Genomic DNA, 25,047 nt, shown 5'->3' on the forward strand with positions numbered 1-25,047 from the left:
ATCCCCCAGGCGGCAGCAAGTTTGGGCGCCGAAGGTAACCGAATTAAAAGGCGCCTTAGCAACTCCGCTCCGGGACTTTGCCCGGCCGCAGTCTCGGCCGGTAGGTGCCAGGACCTGGCTGATGGGACAGTGAGAAAAGGAAAAGGTGCTGAGGGGGTCGGAGATCTGGGGATCCAGGAGAAGAGGGGGTGGGGAGCAGCTCTACCAAGCCAAACATGTCTATTTTCCTTGCCTCCATGTTGGAAAAATTCAGGCTCCATATGGCTCCTCGGGAGAAAGGGAGGGAGACGGTGGCTCCCGGCTTCCCCCCAGGGTCTTGCTGGTGAAGAGAGGTGAGCTCCCCCCAAGAACCCCACCTCGCCAGGCACACAAACCCATGAGAACCGGGGAGGATAACAATAGCTGGGGAAACCCCAGGAGAAGGACAGGCCACCTTCCAGGATCTAAAAATATTCATGGAAGTAAGAAAAATAAAAGAAGAAAGGAAGACAGTGAAAGGTTAGGCTCTTCTTAGCAGCCGGGGGGGGGGGGGTGGAATTTAACGCTGGATCTGGCTGCTGAAAGAAAAGAGGGGGAAAAGGAGAGAAGCAGGAAGAGAGGGAGAGAGAGAGAGAGAGAGGGAGGGAGGGAGGGAGGGAGAGAGAGAGTCGCTGCGTGGAAGGAAGCTTAAAGCTTGTGAACTCTTCTTGAACCGAGATTGGAGTCATATGGGCCATAAATCATTGAGACATACTCTCCGCCATTCACAAACTGATAGCCTATTTCAGTCCAGCTTACCTTAGCCACCGACGAGGGGAGAACAGGCAGACATAATATATATTCACATCGAGCCCCAGCGCGAGCGGCAGGCGAGAAATCTCCCCTCCTTGAAGGCAAAGGAAAAAAAGACCACTGTTTAATGTTGCGACGCCCCCCCACCCAATAGCCACCCCGGCTGGGGAGCCTGAGGGGCAGAGCGGCCGGAGGAGCCGCGCGGCGTCCGCTTCAATTCACTCGGCTTAGGAGCGGGGGTGCGCAGGAGGGAGGGGGTGGGGGAGCGGGAAAAAAATAGAAGAAGAGCGGAAAGGTGCTCCAGCGGCTCAGCTTGCCGAGAATCCAGCTCCAGGCTCCCGATCGGCCAAGCCGCCACAGTGTGGTTGCCCTATAAGACTGGTACGCCCTACTCTCCGTAACAATGGCCTCTGCTTTTGCACAGGGAAAAAAAAAAAAAACCACACACACACACTCACTCACACACAAGCTTACACACACCCCCACCTCTCCCCCTTTAGCAAGCTTAGATGTCTGATAAGGAAAGGAGGTGATAGTGGTGATGGAAGGGGGGGATTTTAAAATATTCCCCCTCCCAAAAAAACAGAGCAAGAAAGGAAAGTAGAGGGTTTGTTATTTCTTAAAAAAACAAAAACAAAAGTAAATGTTTAAATTAAGATTGGGGGGAAGAGCAAAGGCAAGGCAAAGCTGAAGGAGTTCACAGCTCCCCCCAGGCATACTAGTAAACCATTATGCTAATTCGAGAAGTGGCATTGGGAGGCCTTGTCAAAGGTGCTGGCCTGCCTTGGGGTGGGGGTGCTGGGTGCCCCTCTCTGTTCATTGCTAGTGGAACACCAGGATTTCTTTTCTTTTTCTTTTTCTAAAGTAGTTTCGCTCCTCCGGGACTTGTGGCTGGGTCTCCCGCCCTCTGGCTGTGGATCCCTCCTGAGTCTCCCCTTCTTGTCTCCCCCACACCATCTCTATTCCTCCCCTCTCCTCCCAAATCTCCAGGCTGACTCTCCAACTTCAGGAGGGCGGGAGGCCAGACTTTTTTTTTTTAACACCACACCAACCCCTCTTCCCTCCACCCCCCACCCCCAGAGCAGACAACAGGCGGTGAGTGATGATTTTAAAAACCCAACACATTTTGCAGGGGAGGGGAGATTGAGGAGAGGGTGACAAAAAGAGGACCTTGTGTTTAGGTAGAACTCCAGACGTGGCTGGCAGTAGAGGGCTAGAGGAACTTCACGGAGAAGTTTGAGATTCTCACCTCCGGAGGCAGAAGGGGCTAAGGGGTGATAAGGCCATTTGTACTTCTAAGAAGATGAGAAGAGCTAGTGAAATGACTTAGAAGACACTGTACTAGCAGAAGAGGCAGAGGATAGTTATGATTCAGAACAAGCCTGTTTGTTTCTCTCAGCTCTGCAAGATTTATGACTCTTGGCACAAGTGTGGAAGGCCAAGAAAGCTAAACTTTTTTAAGGGTGTGTTTGAGAAGGGCAGGAAAAGGCAAAGAGGAGGCCTGTAGGCGGAAGACAGGAGCCAAGAATGTTCGTGTCTGCAGATCTGGGGCGGGGGTGGGGAAGAGCCATTCCCAAAGGAAGAAAAAGACAAAAAAAAAAAAAAAAATCACAGGACACATCCAAAAGCAAGAGTGCTTGCAACTCTGCCTAACTGCCGACTCCAGGCTTAGGGGATGAAATAGAAAGCAGTCTTTCTTTTTACAAAGACAGCTTGGGAAACTGGTTCTGTTAACCTGGTGTAGACAGAGCCAGCCACTACCCTGTGATTTCTGGATTAGGATACTTGCCTGGCTTTTGCCTTCTGCCATCTGGATGCATCAGGAGAGATGGGGCTTGGGAGAACAAAGGTGAGATGGTTTCCAGCTATTGTTCCCCTCTAGGAGAGGCTGGCTGTGTCTGGCAAAGCTTCCCTCACACCCTCTTGATCCCCGCTCACAGGTTCTGCTTTGGTCTGAGAAAGGGTCCTACTCTCATGAAGAGTGGTCCTTGTGCCCCACCCCCATGTCTTCCAGGGCTCCTGGGCCAGGCTGGATGGGCTGGAGCAGCCAGTTTCCTGGGGCCCTGCCGAAGAGAGGTACTCTTTGGCCTCCGTACCCTCCAGCAACAGGAGCTGCACGCAGAACTGAAGAGGATCTTACCGTCTGCCCAGAGAGTTGGTAGCTGAGGGGAAGGGGGGAGAAGAGATGGGGTTGGAGGATGGGAGCCATTTTTTCTGTATTTATTAGCAGTACAAAAAAAAAAAAAAATGCCCAGGCCAGCCCCAGTACTAGGGCTTAAGCAGGAAACCCAGAGAGAGCTTTTACGGCTGCCAGAGTATGTGGCTGCAAGAAGTCTGTCCTGAGATCTCCAGACCCGGGTTGGAGACATACAGAGTTAGTTAAACCATGTAGATTTGGACCAGGTCGGGTAGGGGACTCAGGCCAGGGAAGCTTCCAGTGGCTTGGGGGAACCAGCACTTTTGGGTTTCTTCTCTCACTCCTCCCTCCCCCCCAGAAAAAAAGTCAAGAATGCACTTCTAACCCTCCAGCTCTCCTGGCTGTTGATACCACTGGCTAAAAAAGGTCACAGTAAAATTGAGAGAAGAGAACCTGGTTGCTTCCAGAGGACATACAGCTTTGCCTTGAGGAATAATAAAAGCCTGGAAGGCACCCAGCGAGCTGTAGGCCTGTGAGATGGGGGCCTCGGGTGGAGCTGGCCTGTAGCTGAGCAGAGGATAGAGGAGTTTTCCAGAGGCAACAGCAGACTCCATCCCTCCCGGAGCCGCCTCAACCCCATGTGGTCCTTTCTGGTTACACAAGGTGGTGGGGTGGGAGTGAAAAGGAGGACTGGGAAGCAAGAAAACTAACCCGGAGAAAATTTTCAGAGGACATGCACTCCCCAAATGCGGTAGGAGATGGAGTGGGGTTTCTTAGTTAATTCTGGAGAACAGAGCCTATTTGAAACACTTGGGAGGCAACTAGATCCCAGTTTGATTTCTGTCTTTCCTTCCTTCTTCCTTTCTCAGAGATTTCAGGCTGGCCAGTTGCCCCTAATTGGGGCTGGAAAGCTGAGAGCTGAATGGTGCAGCCCGGAAGGTGCCCGTTTCGTTTGAGGTCCTGCTGAGGGTTAGGGTCCTTCACGGGACAAGGTGGGCTAATGAGCAGCTGGCACGCACCAAAGGTGTCTGAGGGATGACTCTGGGGTCCCGACTCTGGGGTCCCAGGAGAGACAGGAAGAGGAAAGTTTATCACCCCTTAGAGTGAAGTCATGATTTAGGGGCATACTTAGACAAGAAGAGGTAACAATTTCTTCCTGGGTCCAAGGAAGGAAACTTGGACAATGTGCTGTTTGTGCGTGCGTGTGCGTGAGAGAGAGAGACTGAAAAAGAGAAAGATCAAGAGACAGAGACATTAGTGTAAAACAATAAAGGGAAAAATTAATAGTAAAGATAAAGATTAGAGAAAACAACCCCTTCCACAGATGTCCCTTCCTCTCGGACTCAGTCCCCACAGAGCTGGGGCACTTGCTCTTCTCCCTTCCCCCACTCCTAGCCAGAACCCCAGGAACAAGGAGCGCTCTAAACTCCCTTGAGTAATCCCTGAACGTCCACTCTTCGGGGCCTTGGTGGGATCATGCATGTTTCCCTCCCCTTCCCCCCAAAAGAATCCATCAAAGAGCAAACGAAAATTCTCCTCTTGATAAGGGCAAAACAACTGGCTCCTTTAAAACGATTTCTGACCCCATACCCCAGCTTTGGGATCCTGCAGCCGTTCCTCTAGCGTAAAATCCGCCTGGCCCACGGGACGAACTGGGACTTGGAGGCTTGGGGCGAAGTGTTTAGTGATTTTTTTTCCCCCCTTTCTGATCTTGTCTGTGTTCCCGGCCTCACACTCCTTTCCGGTTTCGCTGCCCAACTCTGTGGCTGCGGCGGAGCCCTGTAAGTTCACACAGGCACCGGAATCTCCATTTCCTCTTAAATATTAATAAAGATTTCAAAGCTAGAGGTTGTAAAGTGGGAATTGCTAATGAGGACAGCTCTTGGCGTTTGGATCCCCAACCCCCACCTCTCTGATGTGCTGGAGCGGGTAGGGAACAAAGGGGCCAGGGAAGGAGAAGATCGCGCCTCAGCGAAGGCCCGCATAGACCGGCTCAGCAGAAGTGGGGATCCAAAGAAGAAAAAGGCCGCTATAGTAGAAGAAAAAAGAAAAAAATTCCAGCTGTACTCTCCCCCCACCCCGGGTGTGTGGGCGCTGACCCCTTCCTGCGCCGATTCGGATTGGGGGGAGATAGAAAAAAAATACGGCAGCCAGAAGGGTTTGCAAAGTTTGCTCCGGTGATCGTGGAGGCCACCTGAACGCGCTCAAGATGGGATGGTGGTGCTGTGCCAAGAAGATGGTAGCCACCAGCAGGCGGGTGCTGGAGCGCCCTGTTGGCGAATGAACCCATTCTGAATCCAGTCCAGCCTGATCTAGAAGCTGAAGCCCTGGTCTAGCAAATCTTGCCCCATGGGTGGTGGGTACTGAGACAAAGGTGGGCAAAGTTGAGAAGTCCTGAGGGCCAGGGAGGACTCCTGGACAGCTTTGGGGGAAAGGGAGGGAAGAAGCAAGCAAGAGAGGAACAGGGCCCAGTAGCTGTGCAGGTCTCTTCTGACAGATTGGATGTCTCTCTAAAAGTGACCTCTGTTTAGCAGACAATAACTCACCGGATTAATGACCAATCAGTGGAAGGCCTTTGGAATTGCCTCCAAACATAAAACTCCAAAGTCAGGCTGGGATAGAGCCAGAGACTGGGCCTGCCAGCTCTTTTGTTTTTTCTCTTTCTCAAAATAGAGTTTGGAGTGAAGCTTTAGGAAGTGGATTCTCTGGCCAGAGCCTCTGATTTCCAGAACCCCCAAACAAGGTTCTTTCTCATTTCTTCCCACTTCTTCCAACAGAACCCACATTCCACACCACACTTTCCAAGGCAGTCTGGAAACCTCCCATCCTCTCCTGGCCTCCTCATAACCCTGATCCTACAGCAAATCCTCCTTCCCACAAACAGTCCCATGTAATTAAGAAGTCCCCACCCTTTTGAATTTTACCTTTCCCTAAAGTGGGGGAGAAATGGAAAATAAGAACAAGGCTGGAGTTCGGAGATATTCATCCACCTTGCAGGATTTATGTCCTGGCTGCCCTGGGAGGAGAGCTAGTGCAGCAGTGAGGGTGCCCCTTCCTAGAAGTAAAGGGCCCAAAAGCCTAGGAGTCAGGGTGGGGGGTGAGGGGCCACCTGCTGTCACAGAATCTAAACTCTGAAACCATAATTCAGCCCCTGAGCTGGCATAGTTCTGCATTCTGAAGAACTCCAGCCTTGGCCCAGTCAATGCCTGGCAAGGAAAGAGCCTTGCTCAGTGAGGCTGAGCTACTTCTCCCTTAGCCCCACCCCCAAATGTCAATCCCACCCCAGCCCAGCCAGCTTGGCCCTCTCCGTTGCCTTCTATCTCCATTGATCTAGGCCTGGGCTCATCTGCTGAGAAGGAGGAAGCCTTTGGAAGGAGGAATAGTCCAGTTTCCCGTGGATTTCCTAGAGCCAGTCTGATTAATCAACCACTCTGGGTGTTAACAAACTCTATGTATATTGCAAATACATATGCAGTAACTTCTATGACCAGATGCCCACAGAACCCCAGGACACACTGTCTCACCGAGGATGGATATACAGTATGGGGGTGTTAGAGAGGTACCCAAGGTCAGATCTGGGGAGAACCCAGGGAGTGTCCAGTCCAACCTTGCCATTGTTACGGACAGGGAAACTAAGACCCAAAGTGGGGAAGTTATTTGTCCAGTCATACTTGGGAATCAGAGGGCTTAGACTCTAGGCCTGGCTGTGTGATCTGAGGCAGGGTACTCTTTGGGTCTCAGTGTCCCCTTCTGAAAAGCCAGGGTATGTGTGTTGAAGGGAGCGGATGGACTCAGTGATCTCCAAGATCTCTTCCTGGACTAACAGTTTATGGTCATCTATGTGCTGACGTAAAAGTGAATGACAATAAACAGTAATAAACAGAGTTCAGACAATAACAGGCACCATTATGCCCAAACACAAACTATTTCTTGAGATTTAAATGCTTAACTGCCACCACTGAGCTCAAACCCCACTTCTGGTTCATTCACAGTCATACCCACACACAGAGGCTCCCTGTAACTCACTGATTTTTAATGCTCTTCTCTGTATGGGATGAATTGTTCTCTACCCTTGTCACCAAGTCAAAAGTGCTATTTTTGGATGTACCAACCTGAGCAGTAAATAATTAATTTGTATAATTAAATGAGGAAGCCTTCAACCTGGCAATGTTTAACCAAGAGTCAATGCTTCCATTGTACCAGCCTGGCCTTCTCACCCCACCCCCACCTCTGCCCACACACCTACCAGCCTCCCCAATTACCTCCCCCCAGTTGGAGACCAGCATTCCCAAGATGGTCAGCAGAGTTGAGGGAGGCAGGTCAGCTCCCTCCCCAATAAAGTTTAATTCTCTGCCTTGCTCCCCACAGAAAGTGGTCTGCCTGCAGCTGCACCTGCAGCTTGCTCTCCCTACCCCCAAATCTGTGCTGCGCTCAGGGTCCCCACTCAGCTCTTGGGACACATGTAATTCACCTCCCCAGCCCAAGATGCCCCAGCTATGCAGTGAGTTTGCATTTCAAGAAACTCCCATTAATATCAATTTACTTCACTGAAACCTTGGGTTCTTCATCAAGTTGATGATTTATGATAAAATCAATTAAATTACGGCCACTTAGGGCCCAGCCGCTTCCTCTCAGATTTCATTGGTGCGGGGCCCAAGTGTCTGGTGGAAAATGCAAGTTTAGCTGGAGGCGAGGAAAGATAATTCTGCGGCTGAGAAAATTTAATGCAAAACAATTTCCAGGCAAAGCTGGGCGTCTGGGCAGAAAGGCAAGAGCCACCAGTTGGCCTGAGGAAATACGTATCTGAGAGTCCCAACGTTTTTCTCTCAGCACTCACCCCCCCCATCATCCTGCACGACTCCCTTGCTCTGTTTGCCTTTGTGTTCACTTGCCCCCCCTCCCCAGCAGAGGTTTCAGGGGAATTCGAGCAGTAATGGAGGAGCCCAGACTGCCAAGACCCAGCCTCAAGCCAGTGATCTCCCCCTTCACCCTTTTTATCCTATCCTCCCCTCTACGCCCCACCCAGGCAGGCTCAGTAATCCTTAAGTCTCCCAAGACAGGGTTAAAACTTCAAAGTGAGGACCAGGCAGCGGGGACAGACAGCACACAAGGAAAGGGCAGAGAACCCAGGGGCCAGGCCAAGTGGGCCCTGCTGCATACGGCCATGGGAGGAAAGAAAGCACAAGCAGAAGGAACACTACCCCCAAGGAGACGGCGCAGGGCAGCGAAGTGTGTCCAGATTCACCACCTCCCAGAGTGCCGGCACCTAAGAACACAAAGTCTCCCTCCTGGCCTCTCAACGTGCCCACTCACAGGGGGATGCTGCAAACCACCAGGCAAACCCCAACCCATGCACACACATGCCCCCTGCCCCAATGTGCAGACACACTCACACAATGCACACCTACAAGTAAGCATGCCTGCACACTCTCCATACACCTCACACAGACATACCACACCCCGTGCCTGCAAAGGGACCATTCCCACCATCTCCCCACATCTGGAAAAATAAATTCCAGCGCTTCAACCTGGCATTGCCTCCCACTCCAAGGAGAGGGGCTTCTCCCGCCTCTCCTCTGTTTGGTTTTTGGTTTCCAGAGCAGGCAGGGAGTAAACACAGCTTCTCCAAAGCCATAAATCACCCCCTCTCCTACCTTCTGGGCTTAACACCCAGCCTCAGCGCAACCCCTTGTAGTTCAAGCTTCAAATAACCCGCTAGGTGCTAAAGCACTGGGCCAGAGTGGCAGCTGGGCGGTGGGAGCAGGGCCTGTGGACCCTCCCCACAGCAGACGTCCCTCAAAACCCACAACTTCCAACTCCCGGGTAAAGCCTCTGGGGCCTCCAACAGCTTTTCTAAGCGAGCGAGCTCCCTATACCCTAACAACATCTCTGTCCCTCCATCCACGCACACAGCCCCACATTCCTCCACACTCGCCCAGGACCCCTGGATCCCTCTAACCCCTCTCAACCCCTCATCTCCCCTCTCTAAATTGCTCTCATCTTTGTCCTCCACGATTCAGATCCCAACCACTTTCCTAGTACAGAAGACGGGGGGGGGGGGGCGTGGGAGATTCAGTTATCCCCTCTATCCCAAGTCAAGCCCCGAGCGCCCAACTCCGCACCCAACACTTACCTGTGCAGTCTTCCGCTAGGGCGCGGGCAGCTGAGGGCGGCCGGGCGCGGGGGGCGCAGGAGGCGCGAGCGAGCCAACTGCCAGGCCCGGATCCCTGGGCCCCAGCTGGGGCTCCGCCGCCGCGGCGAGCCTCATCCTGGTCAGCCAAACCCCAGCAGCCCCGGAAGGTCCCGCCGAGCACGGGGAGAAGCCCGGATGCGCTCGCCCCCACCCCACCCCCGCCCCCGCCCCCGCCCCCGGCTTTGTTCGGCCTGGACGGCCGCCCGGCCCGCAACGCGCGGTTTCTGCCCTCGGGGCGACGCCGGCGCCCCCTTTCCTGAGAAGCCCGCCTTCCACTCCCGGAGGGCCCTCGTGGGGCTGCGGGAGGCCGGGCGGGTCCAGCCGCGAGCTGAGGTCGGGGCTTTGAGAGCAGGCCAAATTGCCAGGAGAGGGGAGAAGCGACTGACAGGGGGCACAGCGAGGCACGGGGAGTGCCGGGGGCGCCATGGAGGAAGGCGGGCGCGCGGGCGGCTCTTCAATGTCACCAGCGAAATGGGTTCCATATGTCCGGCTGGGCGAAGAAAGGAGATGAGGAGTTCTGGGCACAACAGGACTGAGGGGAGCGCGTAAGGGGGACGATGGAGGGAGCAGGGCAATGGCGGAAGAGTACGCCAAAGATTGAAGAACTGAGAAGGTTTGCATTTTCTAAAGCTGCTCGGTCTGGTAGGAACTTTCCTTCCCCTTTTTCTTCTTCCTTTTCTTTCCTGAAAGATGGGGGAGGAAGGAAATCAGTGTGAGCGGCAGGCAGCCGTTTGCTAAGGCTGGGGAGTTCCAGGAGGAAGTGAAAGGGAAAGTTCCTAAGCGCTGGAAGACCAACTCCTTCTCCCTAACCCTAAAGAGGGAAAGATAGCCGAATCTACAAAGGGGAAATGGAGGCCAAGGGAGGCTTCCAGGGTCCAGGCGTGAGAGACAGACCCCAACACCACCTTCCACTGCCCTCTTCCCCATGGTGGAACTCTGTTTGGCAAGGTTCCAGCTTGACTGATTTCCCGATGGTGGAAAGGAGATGGAAGTAGTGTCCAAGACATCTTGGCCATTCCCTGACACTTCAGTTCCTACCCCTACTGCCTCACACCGGAGTTAGCATCCTCAAGGGCCTATTCTAGAGGCAGTCGCTTCTGAGATGGCTTCTGCTGTGGGCAGCTGCCTGTAAAGAAAGCTGGAAAGGTGAGATGAGCTTCCAAGGCCCTGCAGCCCTCTCCCCTCTGTGCCTGCCCAGCAAAGGGTTTGGACACCGTCTTGTTTCGGTCTTTATTTGTGTTTGCTCTTTTCTGTCTCTTTTGATCTCTCTCTCCCTTTGCTTTTTGTAACCGTCTCTGTTATCTCTGTCCATTTCTCACAGCCCCTTTGTCTTCTCACACTCTGCCTCCCTCAGTGTCTTAAGTGATTTTGAATTGAGCCTTTTGAAGGACTTAGGAGTGTCTCCAGAAATCATTTCTGGGCTTGATCATTAGACTGCCTCTCTTTCCCCTCCTTCCTCTCTCCTTGGGGTGACATGGAGCCCTTGGCTTCAGGACCCTTTCATCTGAGGGGAAACCTACTCTTCTATTATGGAGACACTCTCTTCTAGAGAGAAGAGGGTAAAGAAGAGACTCCAGCTCTCTCTGAGTAATTTCCTTTCCACTTCCCTTCTACTCACTGAACCCTGAGTGAGTGTGTGTGTTGTTCCAAATTGTGGGTCTCCTTCTTCCAGGACAGCCTCCCTTTCACCTGACTGGTCTTTATCTTCACTCTCCCTGTCATCCCCTCCTTGGGCTCAGCCTTGACTTCTTATTCCAGAAAGGAATCCTGCTGCCTGTTCTATCTCTGTGCCCTCTCCTTTTCCTTCATCCTCTCGTTCCTCTTTTTTGTATCCAACTCCTCAAGTCATTAAAGCATTGCCTGCCTGGCCTCTTATTGGCACAAGGATAAACACTAACATTATATAGAAAAAGAAGACACCAGCAGGAGGTGTGGGGAGAAGACAGAGCCAGCAGCTTTCCTAGACCCCTTCCATCAAATGCATTCTACCTGGACAGCACAAAAGCAAATCAAGTTGGAGGGTGCAGGATGGTAAAAAGCAGAAGTGCTTCATAGCTAAATGAGCCAAATGTATACATAAAAACAACAACAAAGTCTTTTCAAACTTGCTGATTTGAGAGGCAGGCCTGGTTGCCTAGATGGAAAGCATCAGATCTCACATGAGGGAATTAACGAAGGGCCCAGGGGCCCCTGACTAAAAGATAATGGTGGAAAGGGACAGTCTTCTGCTTTTGTCTCCTGGGGAAGTCTGTGTTTGAGTTGGGGAAAGGGAGGGGAAGAGAGTATCATTGCCACCTCCCCTCCCCAGGGCCAGAGGAGACAAAGGCCTGAAGGGGGTTAAGAGGAAAAGGGGGGAGAATCAGACCTCTACATCACAGGCAAAGGCAGCTGGGGGAGGGGAGATGGGGAAGGGGTGAGAGCGGGAGGAGTTGGACACAGTGGGTAGGGGCCTCTGGGACCGGTTCCCAGCTCTGTCCTACTAGCTATGGTCAGGTCCAAAGAGCAAATCCTTCAGCACCCCCTTTGTTCCCCATTCTCCCAAACAGGGTGAACTCAGAAGCTAAAAAATCCATTCAACCCTCTTCCTTGTCTTCACCTTCCTCCTACTCTCCAAGGAAGAGGTGATCCTTCCTCCCTCTCCCTGGAATTCCAAACCAGATTTTGGCCTAAATTCTGGATCACCAGTTTGGGGGTGAACTTACCCTCTGCACATTAAGCTACCCCTCACCACCCGCAGCCACTTGCCAGAAGAGGTAGAAGAGGAAATGCTCACCTTTCACCCTAAGAGTGTGTATGTGATTCTCCAACATTCAAGGAGATGGGGGGGTAGACAAGGAAATAGACTGAAAGGTTTGGAGCCCACTACCCTTCAGGCCTCTTTGCTTCCTCCCCCAGTCTACCCCACCTCTCCACCATCTCTAGCCCTGTCAAAGCTGCCCCTGAATCCAGGATCTTCCCAGTCCCTTTTATCCGGGTCAGCCTGTGCCCCCACCTATCCTAGCCTAGGATCTCGGCCTTCTCCCTAAATCCTTATCACCCAGACTCTCAAATTGGGAGGCTTTGCCCACCATCCACCCACAAATCTGCCTGCCAAAAAGAAGGGGATCAGCGCCCACTTGGAGCAAAGCATGGGAGCAAGCTCCTAGTTGCTACGAAGACTGGGACCCAAGCCGCCACTTCAGACGGCTGATGCCATGAATAATTAACACCCCGCGCGGCGTCACTCTAATTTCCCTGCTCAAAGGTTTACACTAGCAGGCAGAGTTAAATATCACAGCTAATAGTGGCTATAAAGTCAGTTGGCTGGGCTCCAGCCAGGGAATGAGCAGCCCGAGACTGGACCAGACTTGGCGAAGGCGCTGGCCCTCTAGTCCTCAGCCATCACAACTTTGGGGCACAGAGCAGGATGTCCCCAGAAGTCACCTCTAGCCTCACTCTTGACCAGCACAATCTTCCCTAAAGAGGAGAGACGGCGATCTCCACATGAAACTGGAGGTGACAATTATCAGCTCTCCCCTTCCCAGTCCGCACCCCATCTGCTCCCTCCTGGGACTGGGACTTAGGGAGAGAAACACACCCCATGTTCTCAAACACACCAAGTTCCAGGGACCATCTGGCTCCTAAAAATTTCTCTTCTAGGAAAACTTAGGGAACTTCTCCCCTTTTTAGATCCAGACACACACATTCCCTCACTCCTGAGGAAACTTTTCTTTGTTTCAGGATGTCACAGGAAGACTGCTGGGGTGTGAATTCATTTCCTTGTTTTGTTAGCCAGGAGATGGGGAGCCAAGGCTTCCAGCTTCTCTCCCTGCCCTTCACCCTCTGCCTCCATTGCCTCCGCCAATTTGGGTAGCTCCTTCTCCACTCTCAACACTGCCCCCCCCCATACACACCAGTCCTATAAATTAAGCTTTAATACTATAACTGAATCCCTCCCACCTCTCCCTATTGCAGAGGACTTCGATTTGGTCTCGATCCATTACAAAAATCTTTGCTTTCAACTCCAGTAATTTCTTCCTCTGCCTCCACCTCTCTTATCCACAGGTTCCTTCTGCCTCCAGAGTTGGGTTCGGTCACCCAGGGCTGGAGTCAAACTCCTGGAGGGAAGCTGCTGAAAAATGAAGCTCTGTCTGCTGCTGCAGGAATGTTGGCTCTATCAAGCTCACAAATATAATTTTTATATTAGGTCGTGGTCTTTGACTGGGTTTATATGCCAATGAGGCATTTCTGGTTTACCAAATTTATACAAATCTCGACTTAATTGATAATCACAGATGCTGTAATTTAAGACCTCCAGCTATAGAGCTTTCATATTAACTGCTGATATATTACTGTAAATTGTCTGAAATAACCAACTCCCGGGAGCAGAGCGGAGAGGGAGGAAGTGCCTCTGAGAGCGACTCTCTCCCGGCCGCAGAAACAGCCCAGCTTCCACATCATTTTCCATGAGAAATGATTTATCGGAGACATGGCCATAAACAACACAACTCGCTCACAAACACACGCAGACGCACAAGCACGCGCTCACACACACACACACACACAATGGCTGGCATGCCGGCCCAAGAAGCTGACACCCATATTGCTATAAATCAAGAAAAAGGTTGGAGGAGAGTGAGAGGGAGAGAGAGAGAGAAGAGGAATATTCCTAAAATCTCTATGCAATGCCTCAATGGATATAAACACACAGAGCACCGTGTGAAGAGAAATGGCAGGAAATGAAGATGGCTATTTGTCACATTTTACGACAATAACATTAATAACAAACAATAAATTTACATGGACATATAAGACGCGGTAGGTAGTGAGAAATCCCTTCTACTTACAATACCCCAGCCCGCGATGTGGCTCCGGCTGCGGGCGGTTTTATTGCTGCCTCCCTCTCTTTTTCTCTCTCTCCCTCTCTCTCTCCCCCTCTCTCTTTTTTTTTTTCTCGGGGTACAGGCTTGTTTTTCAAAGGACAGTTGAATTGCACGTCAGAAACAGGGAGACCAAGCCTGCAATTTTCCTGACGAATACATATCTATTCTGCAACCTCGGCATTAATTATTTAATGAATCACGTGACCGGGAGGGGGAAGGGGGTCTTTCGATCTCAGGCTCAAAGGACCACTATGACCTTCCCCTTCAGGAGGAGAAATTTTTCTGCAAAATAGGTTCCCCCCAACCCACCAATGGAACAGTAGCAAGGTCTTCTTCTCTCTCCCACACTCACACCCATATTTACTGTATCTACAGCTCTCTAAGCACCCCCCCAGATAGACACTTACCCACAGCCCACCTCTCCTCTCTCCCTTCTCCTCCTGCTTCTGCTTAGTTCATGGAGGTGCAGAAATAGTCTGCAGGGGCGGCTGGGGTGGGGGTGGGGTGGGCACAGAGCCCTTCTCCAAGCCCCTAGATTCTCAGCTTCCAATTCTTCTCTCTGCATCTTTTAGGATTAAGATCCCCCAACTCAATTCTCCCCCCAGCTCCTGGCATATTTATTTTAGTAGGACCCACTCCCCCGCCTCCAACATAAATAGAATTTCTAAGGGGACCAGCTTGAAAAGAAACACTTTATAAGACTATATATATATATACGGAATGGGGGCTTCTGGCTTTAATTCTCTCTCTAGTCCTTTGCGGTACCTTTTGAAGGAGCAGAAAAGAGACAGGGTGAAGAGATGACTCTGGAGCTTCCAGAGTTGAGAATAGCCGCAAGGGGGACTTTTTCTCTCGTTTCCTTGTGAGCACTACAGGGAAGCAGAGCCTACTGACCATTTGAGAATATGCTCTAAAGACAAAGACCAGGAGGAAGGTTTCTACACAAAAGACATGGATACTCAGCCTCTTTCTACCTATGTCATACCCTATCTCAGCCTCCCCTCCCCATAACGTGCCAGTGAAAACAGCTGCAAATGTGAACTCAAGGGGAGTGAAAGGGAAGAAAGAGGCTTTGAAGTTAGCCTGGCAGCCCAGTCCCTATTTCCCAGGTGTTAGTACCCCTGAGCTTCCAATTAGCAGACAATGGAACCTGATCAATGGGAAAAAGATGGAGGTGGGGGGGGTCCCATATTACAGTCAAACACCAGGGATGGGAGAAATTCATTCCCTAAGCCCAGAGACAGGAAGGTACACAGATGCCTTCACCTCAAAAATCAATAAAACATAAGCCCCAAATCATCACACAGAGCTTAGCCACAGAATGGGCAGACCAGTTACAACCAGCATGGGAGTCCGTGGCCACAACACGTGGGTGGGGGTGCAAAGGGAGGCAGAAAAGACATTCCTAAAGAAGCTCCTGGCCGCACATTCCCGGTCTTATCTTCAGCAGTTCTCCGGTCGCCAGGGACCACAGACACCGAGGCAGGCGGGCAATCGGGAAGAACAAATGCGGTTTGGGGTAGAGGAGCACAGGGCCAGCCGAGGGGCCACCACTGGTTTGTAGTTTGGTGGGATCTGGACCAAAAGCAGATCAATGGGGAGAAGGTTCAGGATCCAGATGCCTAAACAAACCCCAAAGAAACAGCCAGCACCGAGTGGCCTCACAACTTTCCAGCGGTGGCAGCGGCGCCGCCAGTGCCAAAGGCACTGAGCCCGCCTGGCCTCCCCTAAATCCTGCTCCTGCGGCATGGGGCTGGGGCGCCACTGTGGCCCAGACTCTGTAGGGGGGTCGGGGTGAGTTGGCTTTAATTGTCCAGATACAAAACCCAGACTGGTATTGAATTCAGCCTGCTGTCGGTGTGGGTCCTGGCTCCGTGCTGCAGCGAGGACAACCCCGTGCAAGGTTCGGGCCACAAATCCATTAAAAATGCCCCCCACCCCCCCCCAAAAAAACTCCACTCCACTAAAGAAAAATATGAGAGAGAGACGAGTATGAGAAAACAGCAATCTCTGAAACAGAGAAATTCTTCAAGAACAAGAAAAAGAATAATAAAATGACAGGGAAAGCACACAGGGCAGGGTCTGTTAAAATGCCCACACTCTGTTCGGATCCTGGGAATGTCCATGTTCAAATAAACAAGCGCCTGAGCTCGGGCTCCGCGCTTTCTCGCGGCCGATAAAGCGAACGTTTATACTGTGAGAAAGGCGAGATTGATTTACGAATCCGAACGCGCCGGTTTTACGGCCGATCACAAATCCGTCAGCGCTCAATTCACGCTGGGAAACTTCCCAACTTCGTTTTCCAACCAGAATCCCCTCCCCAGCCGCCTCTTCCCAGCGAGACACACCATCGGCACTGGGGCAGCCCCAGGCAGTCCCAGTCTGGCTTGAGAGGTTGGCAGACTGGTGGCAGTAAGGAGAGAGCGTGGGGAGGGCTGAGGAAACTGGAGGGAAGAAAGGGAAAGAGATCTAAAGATGGGGAGGCCTCAGGTGGCTGCCAGAACTGCCAGAATTGTACAAGGTGAGCTCACAGGGGCCACTGGGCTGAGGTCACTGCCGCCCTGTGAGGAGGCTACTGGCAGCACTCAACTCTGAAAGGTTGAGGTCAGGGAGCAAGAGAAGGGGAAGATCTCATAGTTTCAGCCTGTGGGGCTAAAACCCTTTAGTGAACCCCAACCTTCCCTTTCTATTGGGCCCCTCTTCTTTCTCTTTGGTGGACCCCTAACTCCTACAATGCATGGAACTGCTTGTAAAGTCTCAGGTGACTAGGTCTTTGTCACCCGGGTCTATACAGGGGTCCACAATTGGTTGTGATGATTGTACATCTCCCCTGAACTCCAAATATTTACAGCTCAGGAGTTGTTTAGTTTCCCTTCCTGCTCACCCTCTTTTCTTCTTGAGGCCTCCAGCCTTCTATTTATGCTCCTCTATCTTTTCTTTTTTGATCTCTGGCATATTTATTTACACCAAACGAGAGGATAAAAGCCAACTCCAGTTATTTCTTGCCTGACACAGAGTCCCTCAATTTATAGGGAACAATTTATGAAATGCAAACCAGCACTTCATATATATCCCAGCAAGGTTCTAGCTTCCCTAGTCTTCACCAGAGGACAGCTTTTCCTTTGTCCAGTCCATCTGTTTGTCTGTATCTCGCTCTGTCTCACCTCTAAGTGGATAGCTGCTGGCGTGGATTTTTAAGATACAGCAAATAGAATACAGATTTGGAAAGGCTCTATGTTTGGGGTTCACTTCTTTCTAGCAAACTCTCCACTCATCTGTTAAAATAAAAAGTTGCTGAAAACTTTGGTTAGCACAACAGAACTGGCCCCACAAAGGAGGTGGTCAGAACAGCCTATATCAACCTTCCTTCCATTTCTCTTGCTCTTCTGCTGGGCAAGGTAGTCTCTAAGCCCTGTGAATAGCTGGGGTGGGATTGGGGATTTAGAAAAGGGGGTGAAGGCGATTATATGAGGCTTCAGAAAATGGGTGAAGAGGCTGTGGATTTGAATACTGGACCTCGGAGAGATGGTATGTTCTTGATGGGAGCCTTCTCCTCCTTAGGACCAAGGGGTTTATTCCTCTAGCCCTGTGAATCCAGCCTCTCTAACCTCTCCTCTCGCCTCCCTTTGTCCTTCTTCCCTCAGCTCCTTCCAAGCAAAACAGGCAAGGAGGAGAGAATGGAAGGGGGTAGGGTTGGAGCCTGACCTAGGGAAGGGACGCCAAACAGAGAAATAGACCAGTGCCCTACTTTCTTCCCCCCCACTGGACCCCCTGGCTAAAACTTTTATTCCTTTTTCTCTCTAATGGACAGTAATAGAAAAATGATTTAGAAATTCCAAGATAGCAAAGCAGAGGTTGTGAGCAAGTGGGGGATGGAGAAGATGGACACACCACAGCCCAAGGACCCCTCCCTGCGGAGGTGTGACTTTCCCTCCTGGGCAGGAGGCAAGAGTCAGCACAATGTCCAGTCTCAGAGAGGTCAAGGGGCTTCCGAGGTCATTTTGTGGTTCTAATACCGAGCTAATCGCCTAGAAAACGTGGCCTCTCCATGAACTCTCTCTCCTGCCAGCCTCCTGCCTCCAAACCCTCAGTGAGCCCCAGGGAAAAAGGGCCAGCGCTTTCAGGTCTGAGGCAGAGCCCACTGGCTCCCTCACCCTAATAAGAGGAGGGAGCAGAGCCCCCAGTGATAGAGGGCAAAAGAAAACCAACGGGAATGCTCAGCCTCCAAGAGGAAGATGAGGGAAACAGAGCAGAAAAGAGGAATATCCCAGTGTCAGCAGAGCCACGTCAACGGAACCTCCAAGCTCACTTCTGAACCGAGTAGTTGCCTGCTCCAGAGAGTAGCCAATATTTGTCTAGAATCCCAAAGAAGACACAAAAAGAAAAAACGAACACAGCCACCTATATCCCAGCTCCAAGGCTGGCAGAGTCTAACCAAGAACTAGCTGGATTTTTCAAGGATGCAGCAGAGACATCTCACTGGTAAACTAGCACATGGGACACAAACTCCCAGAGCAGACAAGAGAGTCACAGGAACACCTTGGTCACACGTGTACCTTGCTGTATGCACGCATGTATACGCACTTGTATATACACACACAGGCGGAGGCTCCCAGGCCCACCTGCATTTCCCCAAACCAGAAAAGCACTTCTGAGCTGCCTGGCAAACAACCTTCTTGTCTGGGATTTTTCAGGGCCCCTGACACCTCCGTCCCAACTAGTTCAAACGCTCTCCAGGTGCCGAGGCCCCTCTCTCCCCCTGACCCAAGCATCAGTCATCATAAAAGGCGGCAAACCTGACCAAGTGTCCACCATAAAAACTCCCAAGAAGATAGTTGAAAAAGAAAAGGAGGAGGCGAGAGAGTGTTTCTGCTTTAGCTTGTGAAAAGGGCTCATAAAAGGATCAAAAAAATGCCAGCCCAAGCTCGGCTTTGTTACCTTTGCGTCTCTCGCCTCCTCTCCACCGAGCTCCGCTGATCCCATTCATGACGAACGGCTTCTTCCAAACTGAGAGAAAAAAGTTTTCAACTTTATGGCTCCAAATTTTTGCCCCCTGGCAGATCCCGGAGAGATGGCTAACACTTTTTTCCCCCAACAGCCGGTCTGCAGAGATTTGCTGTTGAATAATAACAAAGGAGAGAGGATACGTATTTAAAGAAAAGAAGTGATTAATGGTTTTCTGTATAATTCTCACATTTTTCTTAGCTCTTGTCTACACAGAATGGCTGTGAACTTTAAGCTCCATAGAAATCTTTTTTTTTTTCTATTCATACCTTCCAAGGAACAGCTTTGATTTGGTTCTATAGAGACATGGGGGGGGGCATATGCTTTTTAAGAACTATTTTTCCCCTCTATTAAGGGCCTCCATCCGCATCCACTTGCAGCTAAACATCACGTTGAGATTCCACAGAAACAAAGCTCACCCGCTCATCCCTCAGGTCCCCCAGGTCCAGCGCAGCATGGAAATGGGCAGTTCAAACTCCCTTTCCCGCTGTGGACACGGCCCCCGCTGGTTCCCCAGCCTCAAACACCGGCGCTTCTAGCCAGAGGCATAAAAAGTAAATCAAAATAAAAGTGCCGGTGGATTTGGCTATTTTTATTTTCTGAGGGGAGATGAGACCGAAAAACAACTTTGAATTGCATACACTTTTCCAAGCCCCGGGCTTTTGGGAGGCAGGGTGGCTGGACCCTGGACCACCACAGGGCTGGAGACCCTGAGGCTGGAGCCCCCAGAACTTAGAACATCTAATGGTGCTGCACAAAGTGGCCCCAGCCCCGAGCGCTTCTGAGGCTCATCCACACCCCTTTTCCCTTCCCCTACCCTATTCTAGGGGTGACTGGGACCTCAGAGACAGAAAGCTATTTGGTCCCCAGTCGCACTTTCGATACTTTCTATGAAAAAGAAAATGAAAATTAATACAGGAGCAGGGCTTCACAAAAGAGGCCATTTGTCTTCTTGATTATCTATTTGCTTGTCAGAGCTTGAGCTATGGCACCAGCTAGCTCCTTTGTAATATAAAAATACTCTGAAAACCTGCAAACACCCAGAAACATCTGTGCAAAAAATTAGACTCATTAAAGCCTTAAACACCTCAGAGGAAAGCGGTACCTTCTTATTCGGGAAGGAAAGAGGCCGGCCTCATGGAATCCTCTCTCGGAACTTTAATAACCAAAGAGCAGTCTGTCTAGAAAGAGACAGCTTAACCTCATTTTATTTGCTTATGACAAATAAATCACGATATGAAAGGCTTTGCCATACTTAAGCCTCTTGTGTGCTACAATGAAACATTTTTCCCCCATTAGGGACTGGAGTCAGCCCTCCCAGTCCTTTCAATCCATTTTTGGACTGGAAGAAAAAAAAATGAAAGCACCAGACAAAACACATCCACCCCGAAAGGAAAACAAACCACCTTCCACAATTTGGAGTCCACTGAGATAGAAATTCCCGCTGGACCCTTTGAAAAAATCTTCGACTACATACAATGTGAGGCAGAACCCACTGGGGTGCTTCAATTACAAACTAGGTGGCATTTGTCCCTATCTTTACATCAAGGTTTCAACAAAAACACGCTGTGTTGGTCGCAAGAAACCAAACATTTATTTCTCTATTGTCACTCCGTACAGGAAACACATTTTCACGCCTGCAAAAAATTCTAGACTCAGACAGCCCCAGAGATAGGAAGGGGCCTGGTTTGGAATGTCAGAAAGAGAACAAGAGAGGACGAACATGACATAAAATAATAGTAATAATAATAATAATAAACGACGCAACAAGGATCAACTATGGCAGAGGGCTCTGCTGCAACATGGTCCTCCCAGACCAGGAGGGGCACAACTCTTTATTTCCCAGTTTCACATACGTTTTCAGTCTAGGAGAGCAGGCCTCGCTGTAGCACTCCGGATTGGCGAGAGGGTTGTGCCCGGCTCCAAGAACTCAACCGGCCCCTCACTCTGTCAGGCCCTGCTTGGCCTTCCAGAGGAAGGCCCTCGCCCCGGCCTGAGTCTCTTTTTTTTTTTTGCTCTGCCTCAATTTCCCTGCAGGCTCCTGCGTTGCCAAGGCTGCCTGCCCCCCTACCTCACTTGCCCCCTTTCTGCCCCCACCAGCCCCAAGGTAGAAGGGGGCGAGCAGTCAGTGTCCCGGTGAAGGGGCACCGGCACGGAGCGGGAAGAAGTTGTGTGTGTGTTTGTTACCGTGGCCACAACACTGAGCTATCTGGCAGTCAGAGGGTGCTTTCGTAGTAGGGTGTCTGGAGTGGGGGACAAAGAAAGAGAATCCAGGCCTTCTTCCAGCAGCAGAGGCGGCGGTGGCTGAGCCGGGCCTCATTTGTTAGCTGGGTGTCGAGGTAATGGTCGCCACCGAGGCCCGTCCTCTCCTCGGCGTAGTAAACAAGACAGATGGGCCTGGGCCTGGAGTGATTAAAGATGAAACGTGGATCCATCTTCGCCAAAGCTGAAAACGAGGAGCTGGAGCCTCTTATTTCTCTTTCTGTCTCTTTCTTTTTTTTTTTAAGGAAGAAAGCAGGAGACTTGAACCTTGCTTCTGGGGGGGCCTCGCCCGGCTCCCCACGGTCATTTCTATAAATAAAGCTTCCCCTCCCCCTCCTTCTCTGCGTTTATTCATATATAGATAAAGTGGGGGGAGGGCAGATAGGTTTCTCCGGGCCCAAGCCCCGGCCCCTCCCGCCCCCCTCGCGCTTGCCGCCCACCCCCGCCCCGAGGTTCTAGGCTCCCGCATGGGGGGCGCTAGAGCGCGGGGGGGCCTCCGTTGGGCCGGCCAGGGGGCCCTCCGGCTGCGCCTGCTGCGCCACCCGAGCGGATCTTGGTGTTGGGCAGCTTGTGGTCTTTTTTCCACTTCATGCGTCGGTTCTGGAACCAGATCTTGATCTGGCGCTCGGAGAGGCAGAGCGCGTGGGCGATCTCCACCCTCCGGCGCCGCGTCAGGTAGCGGTTGTAGTGAAACTCCTTCTCCAGCTCCAAGACCTGCTGGCGAGTGTAGGCGGTCCGAGAGCGCTTGGGCTCCCCGCCGGCGTAATTGGGATTTACTGGACACACACAGAGAGACGGAGAAAGAGAAAGTTTTATTGCCCCCGAAAGGGAGGAGGGAAAGCCCTTTCTTCCAGCTAACAACACAGTGTCTCCCTCCTTCCCGCCCTCCCTCCTCCCGCCACCTCTTCTTCCCCAAGATTTAAAAAAAAAAAAAAAAGGAAGAAAGAGGGACCCAAGGAAGAGAAAGAGCTCAAAGTTTTGGAGAGTGGTGGTGTTTGTTGTTTGGATGTCATGGGGAGGAGTGGAGTGGGGGGGTGACGATTCTTCATCAGGTTTTAACCTCCCTCTCTCTCCCTTTGGTCTGGGGTCCCAGGATGGAAGAATAGAGAGTGGAGGGTGGAAGAGGGAGGGGGCTTCCCTAAACCTTTCCTCTTCTGTTTAGTTCCCACCCTCCCTGCTCCGATTCCAAGCAGTCTCTGTCCCCAGTAAAAAAAACTTTTGCCTACTTCCCGGGCCAAGGAGCCTGACTAGAGGAAAGAAAGGAAAAAATAAATACTGGGAGTTGACTCAACTCTCCGCTTAAATACAAATTCCCTCCTCCTCCTTCTCCTCCTCCACTCCCCTACGTCCCACACCCCTCCCCAACTTTAAACTTCACTAAGACTGCATCTCCCTGACGAAAAAGTCGCTGGTGAGAATGGTGAAGAGGATGGGGAACCGACTTCAAAGGCGCAGGGCCCACCAGGCCATAAAAATTTATGGGGGATGTAATTACGTGGCTCTGAAAACAGGCGACCGTAAATCTCCCGCAATGGCGAGTTTACTGCGGGGACAATTGGCTTCCCCCAGCTCTACCCTACCCACCCCCATGCCTCGGAGGTCCCTGGGTGTAAAGCGCCCGGGGCGGGAGGGGGAAGGGGTGCCCACGCACTCACCCGTGCTCACGTGAACTTTGCGCATCCAGGGGTAGACGACGGGTTCTTTGCAAGCGGAGTGGGACGGGCTGGGGTGCAAGGGGTTCTGGGCGCAGGGAGGCGGCGGGGGGCTGCTGCTGATCGCCTCACAGCGCTGGCCGGGCTCCTGAAGGAGGGCCCCGGAGGGCGGCGGCGCAGGAGCCCGAGGGGACAGCCCAGGCGGTGGCGGGGGCGGCGGGGGTAGTGGCGGAGGCGGCGGGGGCCCAGGGTCTCGGCAGGCCGCGTAGCGTTGCACGGTGCACGCCGCGCGCCTCCCGAAGCCCGCCTCCGGCTGGAAGCTGCTCTCTCGCCTCTGGCCGCCGGCGTAGTACCCGGGCGAATGGTCGCTGGGTAGGTAATCGCTCTGTGAATATTCCTCGCAGGGAGGGAACTTGGGGTCGACATAGTTTGAGTTGATCAAAAAAGAACTCATAGCCATTAATTTCTGGGAATTGCCCACAAAATATACTAAAATTTATTCCGACCCCTGACTCGTTTTCCTGTTTCCGAAAGCCCTCCTACTTACTGTCAAGTGAACAAAGTTAGGGACCCACGTGATCTTCGGAGCCAATGGCCGCCCCGCCTGTGATTCCCGGATAAGGAAATCTGCTCACCCGAACCCTACTCCAGCCAAAGAGGTTTATTTCCCCTTCTTCTCTTCCACCCACCCACCCACCCACCCACCCAACACCAGGATTTACATAGTGCTGGGGGGGGGCGGCGACCGACTCTTCTTCTTGATCTCTGAGATACAACAGAGAGAAAGCAGGTTTCAACTGGAGGGCCTGTTGGGGCTCTGGGCAAAGCCCAACGCCTGGCTCCCCTCAGAAGTTGAGACTCCCGGTGTAGCCCCTCCTGTCCTGCTTTACCTCCACCCAGAATTCTCTGGTTCCCACAGTCCCCCACCCTTCCCCATGGCTGGAGGGAGCCCACGCACCGTGCATCTGTATGAGAAGTTGAGTAATGCGAGGACTAGGGGCACCGCCTCGAGAGGGGAACCCATATGAGGCAGGGGCATTGAGCGTGGGGCTTTTCTCTGTAGCTGGATGGGGAGGGGCAGGGGGTGAGAGAAGACGCGTTGGGAGCAAGCGGGCGGGTGCGCGGAGGGACTTGTCAGAGATGAATGGAACTCCGGGCGGATCGATAGGAAATTCATGCACTAATTCGGGGAGACCTCGCCTTCCAAATCGCATTTAGCTGCGCTATTAGCTTGGCTGTGTCATTCAGCCCGTCAGTCCCTCTCTCCTATCCACTCCTCCCCGTACCCCACATGGCCCAAACCGGGAGAAGCGACTCGGTTTCGCACATTTAAGATGAGCGTTGAAGTTAAAAACCCTGCAACTTTTGAGAGCAAATTTAATAGCAATTTGCTAATTCCAGAACCACCCGAGCAATACTAACCGTAGGCGGCTAGACATTCTAATTGCTGCTAATGTCGCCGCTTCTGGAGCGAATAGAAACCTCGCATCCTAGTGATGCTGGGGAAAGGCGCCCTAGACATGACCCCCACACACAAAAACACCCCTTGATAATCGCGTATTCCCAGGGCATTTCGTTGTGAGCCCAAACAGAACGGCAACCTCAGCATCCGTTTGAAAAGCGAATTTCCTTTGGCCTCGCACACTGAAAACATGTATTCGGAATTTTCAATAAAGCCTCCTTGAGCCGAGAACAGAGAAAAGGCAGACTTGGGGCAAGAGAGTAAATTAAAAATATCATCATCAACAACATTCCTCTTAAGAGAACGGAAAAAGGACGAAGGCTCCCCGGGGCGAGCGTCGGGAGATTGCAGGTGGAGGATTCCTCTGTCTCTAACCAGTTAAGTCAGGAAAAGAAAAGGAAGAAAGAAAGAGGAAGGAGTCTTCGCGGAGTCAGTCACCGGATCGTCCTTATTTAGAAGAAAATATTTTTTTTTCTTCTGGAAAAAAAAAATGAGCGGAGTGTTTATGTCAACTACATATTCCCCTAGATACGAATTTGTGATCACAAAATTCCTTACACAAATTCGGATCTACAGGGTATATACAGAAGACAGACAGATCTTCTTGGCCCAGAAATTCTCCAGTTCTCCTACTTTTCGCGCATTCTTCGTTTGGAGTGTTGTTTGAGTGCCTTGCTTTTATTTCGTTTTGTTCTAGTTTGAAC

General features: G+C 51.7%; 1 protein-coding gene across 3 annotated transcripts; it reads right to left on the bottom strand.

Moving 5' to 3' along the window:
- Positions 1–549: 549 nt before the first annotated feature.
- On the bottom strand, positions 550–23,545 carry HOXB4 (homeobox B4). Of its 3 annotated transcripts, none has more exons than XR_002786856.2 (3): positions 22,885–23,545; positions 18,902–22,005; positions 550–865 (listed from the first exon to the last, which is right to left on the bottom strand). XR_002786856.2 is itself a non-coding variant. In XM_003414665.3 (2 exons), exons 1-2 carry the CDS (start codon positions 23,339–23,341, stop codon positions 21,707–21,709), a joined length of 756 nt encoding a protein of 251 aa, XP_003414713.1. In that variant the 5' UTR covers positions 23,342–23,545; the 3' UTR covers positions 15,912–21,706. The 3 variants fall into 3 exon arrangements, 1 of the variants encoding a protein (XP_003414713.1); XR_010318356.1 differs by lacking the exon at positions 550–865 and having other exon boundaries at positions 15,912–19,079; positions 20,824–22,005; XM_003414665.3 differs by lacking the exon at positions 550–865 and having other exon boundaries at positions 15,912–22,005.
- Positions 23,546–25,047: the final 1,502 nt, after the last annotated feature.

The sequence above is a fragment of the Loxodonta africana genome, chromosome 18 (assembly GCF_030014295.1).
Source record: "Loxodonta africana isolate mLoxAfr1 chromosome 18, mLoxAfr1.hap2, whole genome shotgun sequence".
NCBI classification, from domain to species: Eukaryota; Metazoa; Chordata; class Mammalia; order Proboscidea; family Elephantidae; genus Loxodonta; species Loxodonta africana.

Bases quoted from the DNA above. Each gene is read 5' to 3' on its own strand.
- HOXB4 (XM_003414665.3), bottom strand. From the start codon at position 23,341: ATGGCTATGAGTTCTTTTTTGATCAACTCAAACTATGTCGACCCCAAG. The intron at 22,006-22,884 runs GTGAGTGCGTGG...GTGTGTGTCCAG, and splicing joins CAAAGTTCACGTGAGCACGG to TAAATCCCAATTACGCCGGC.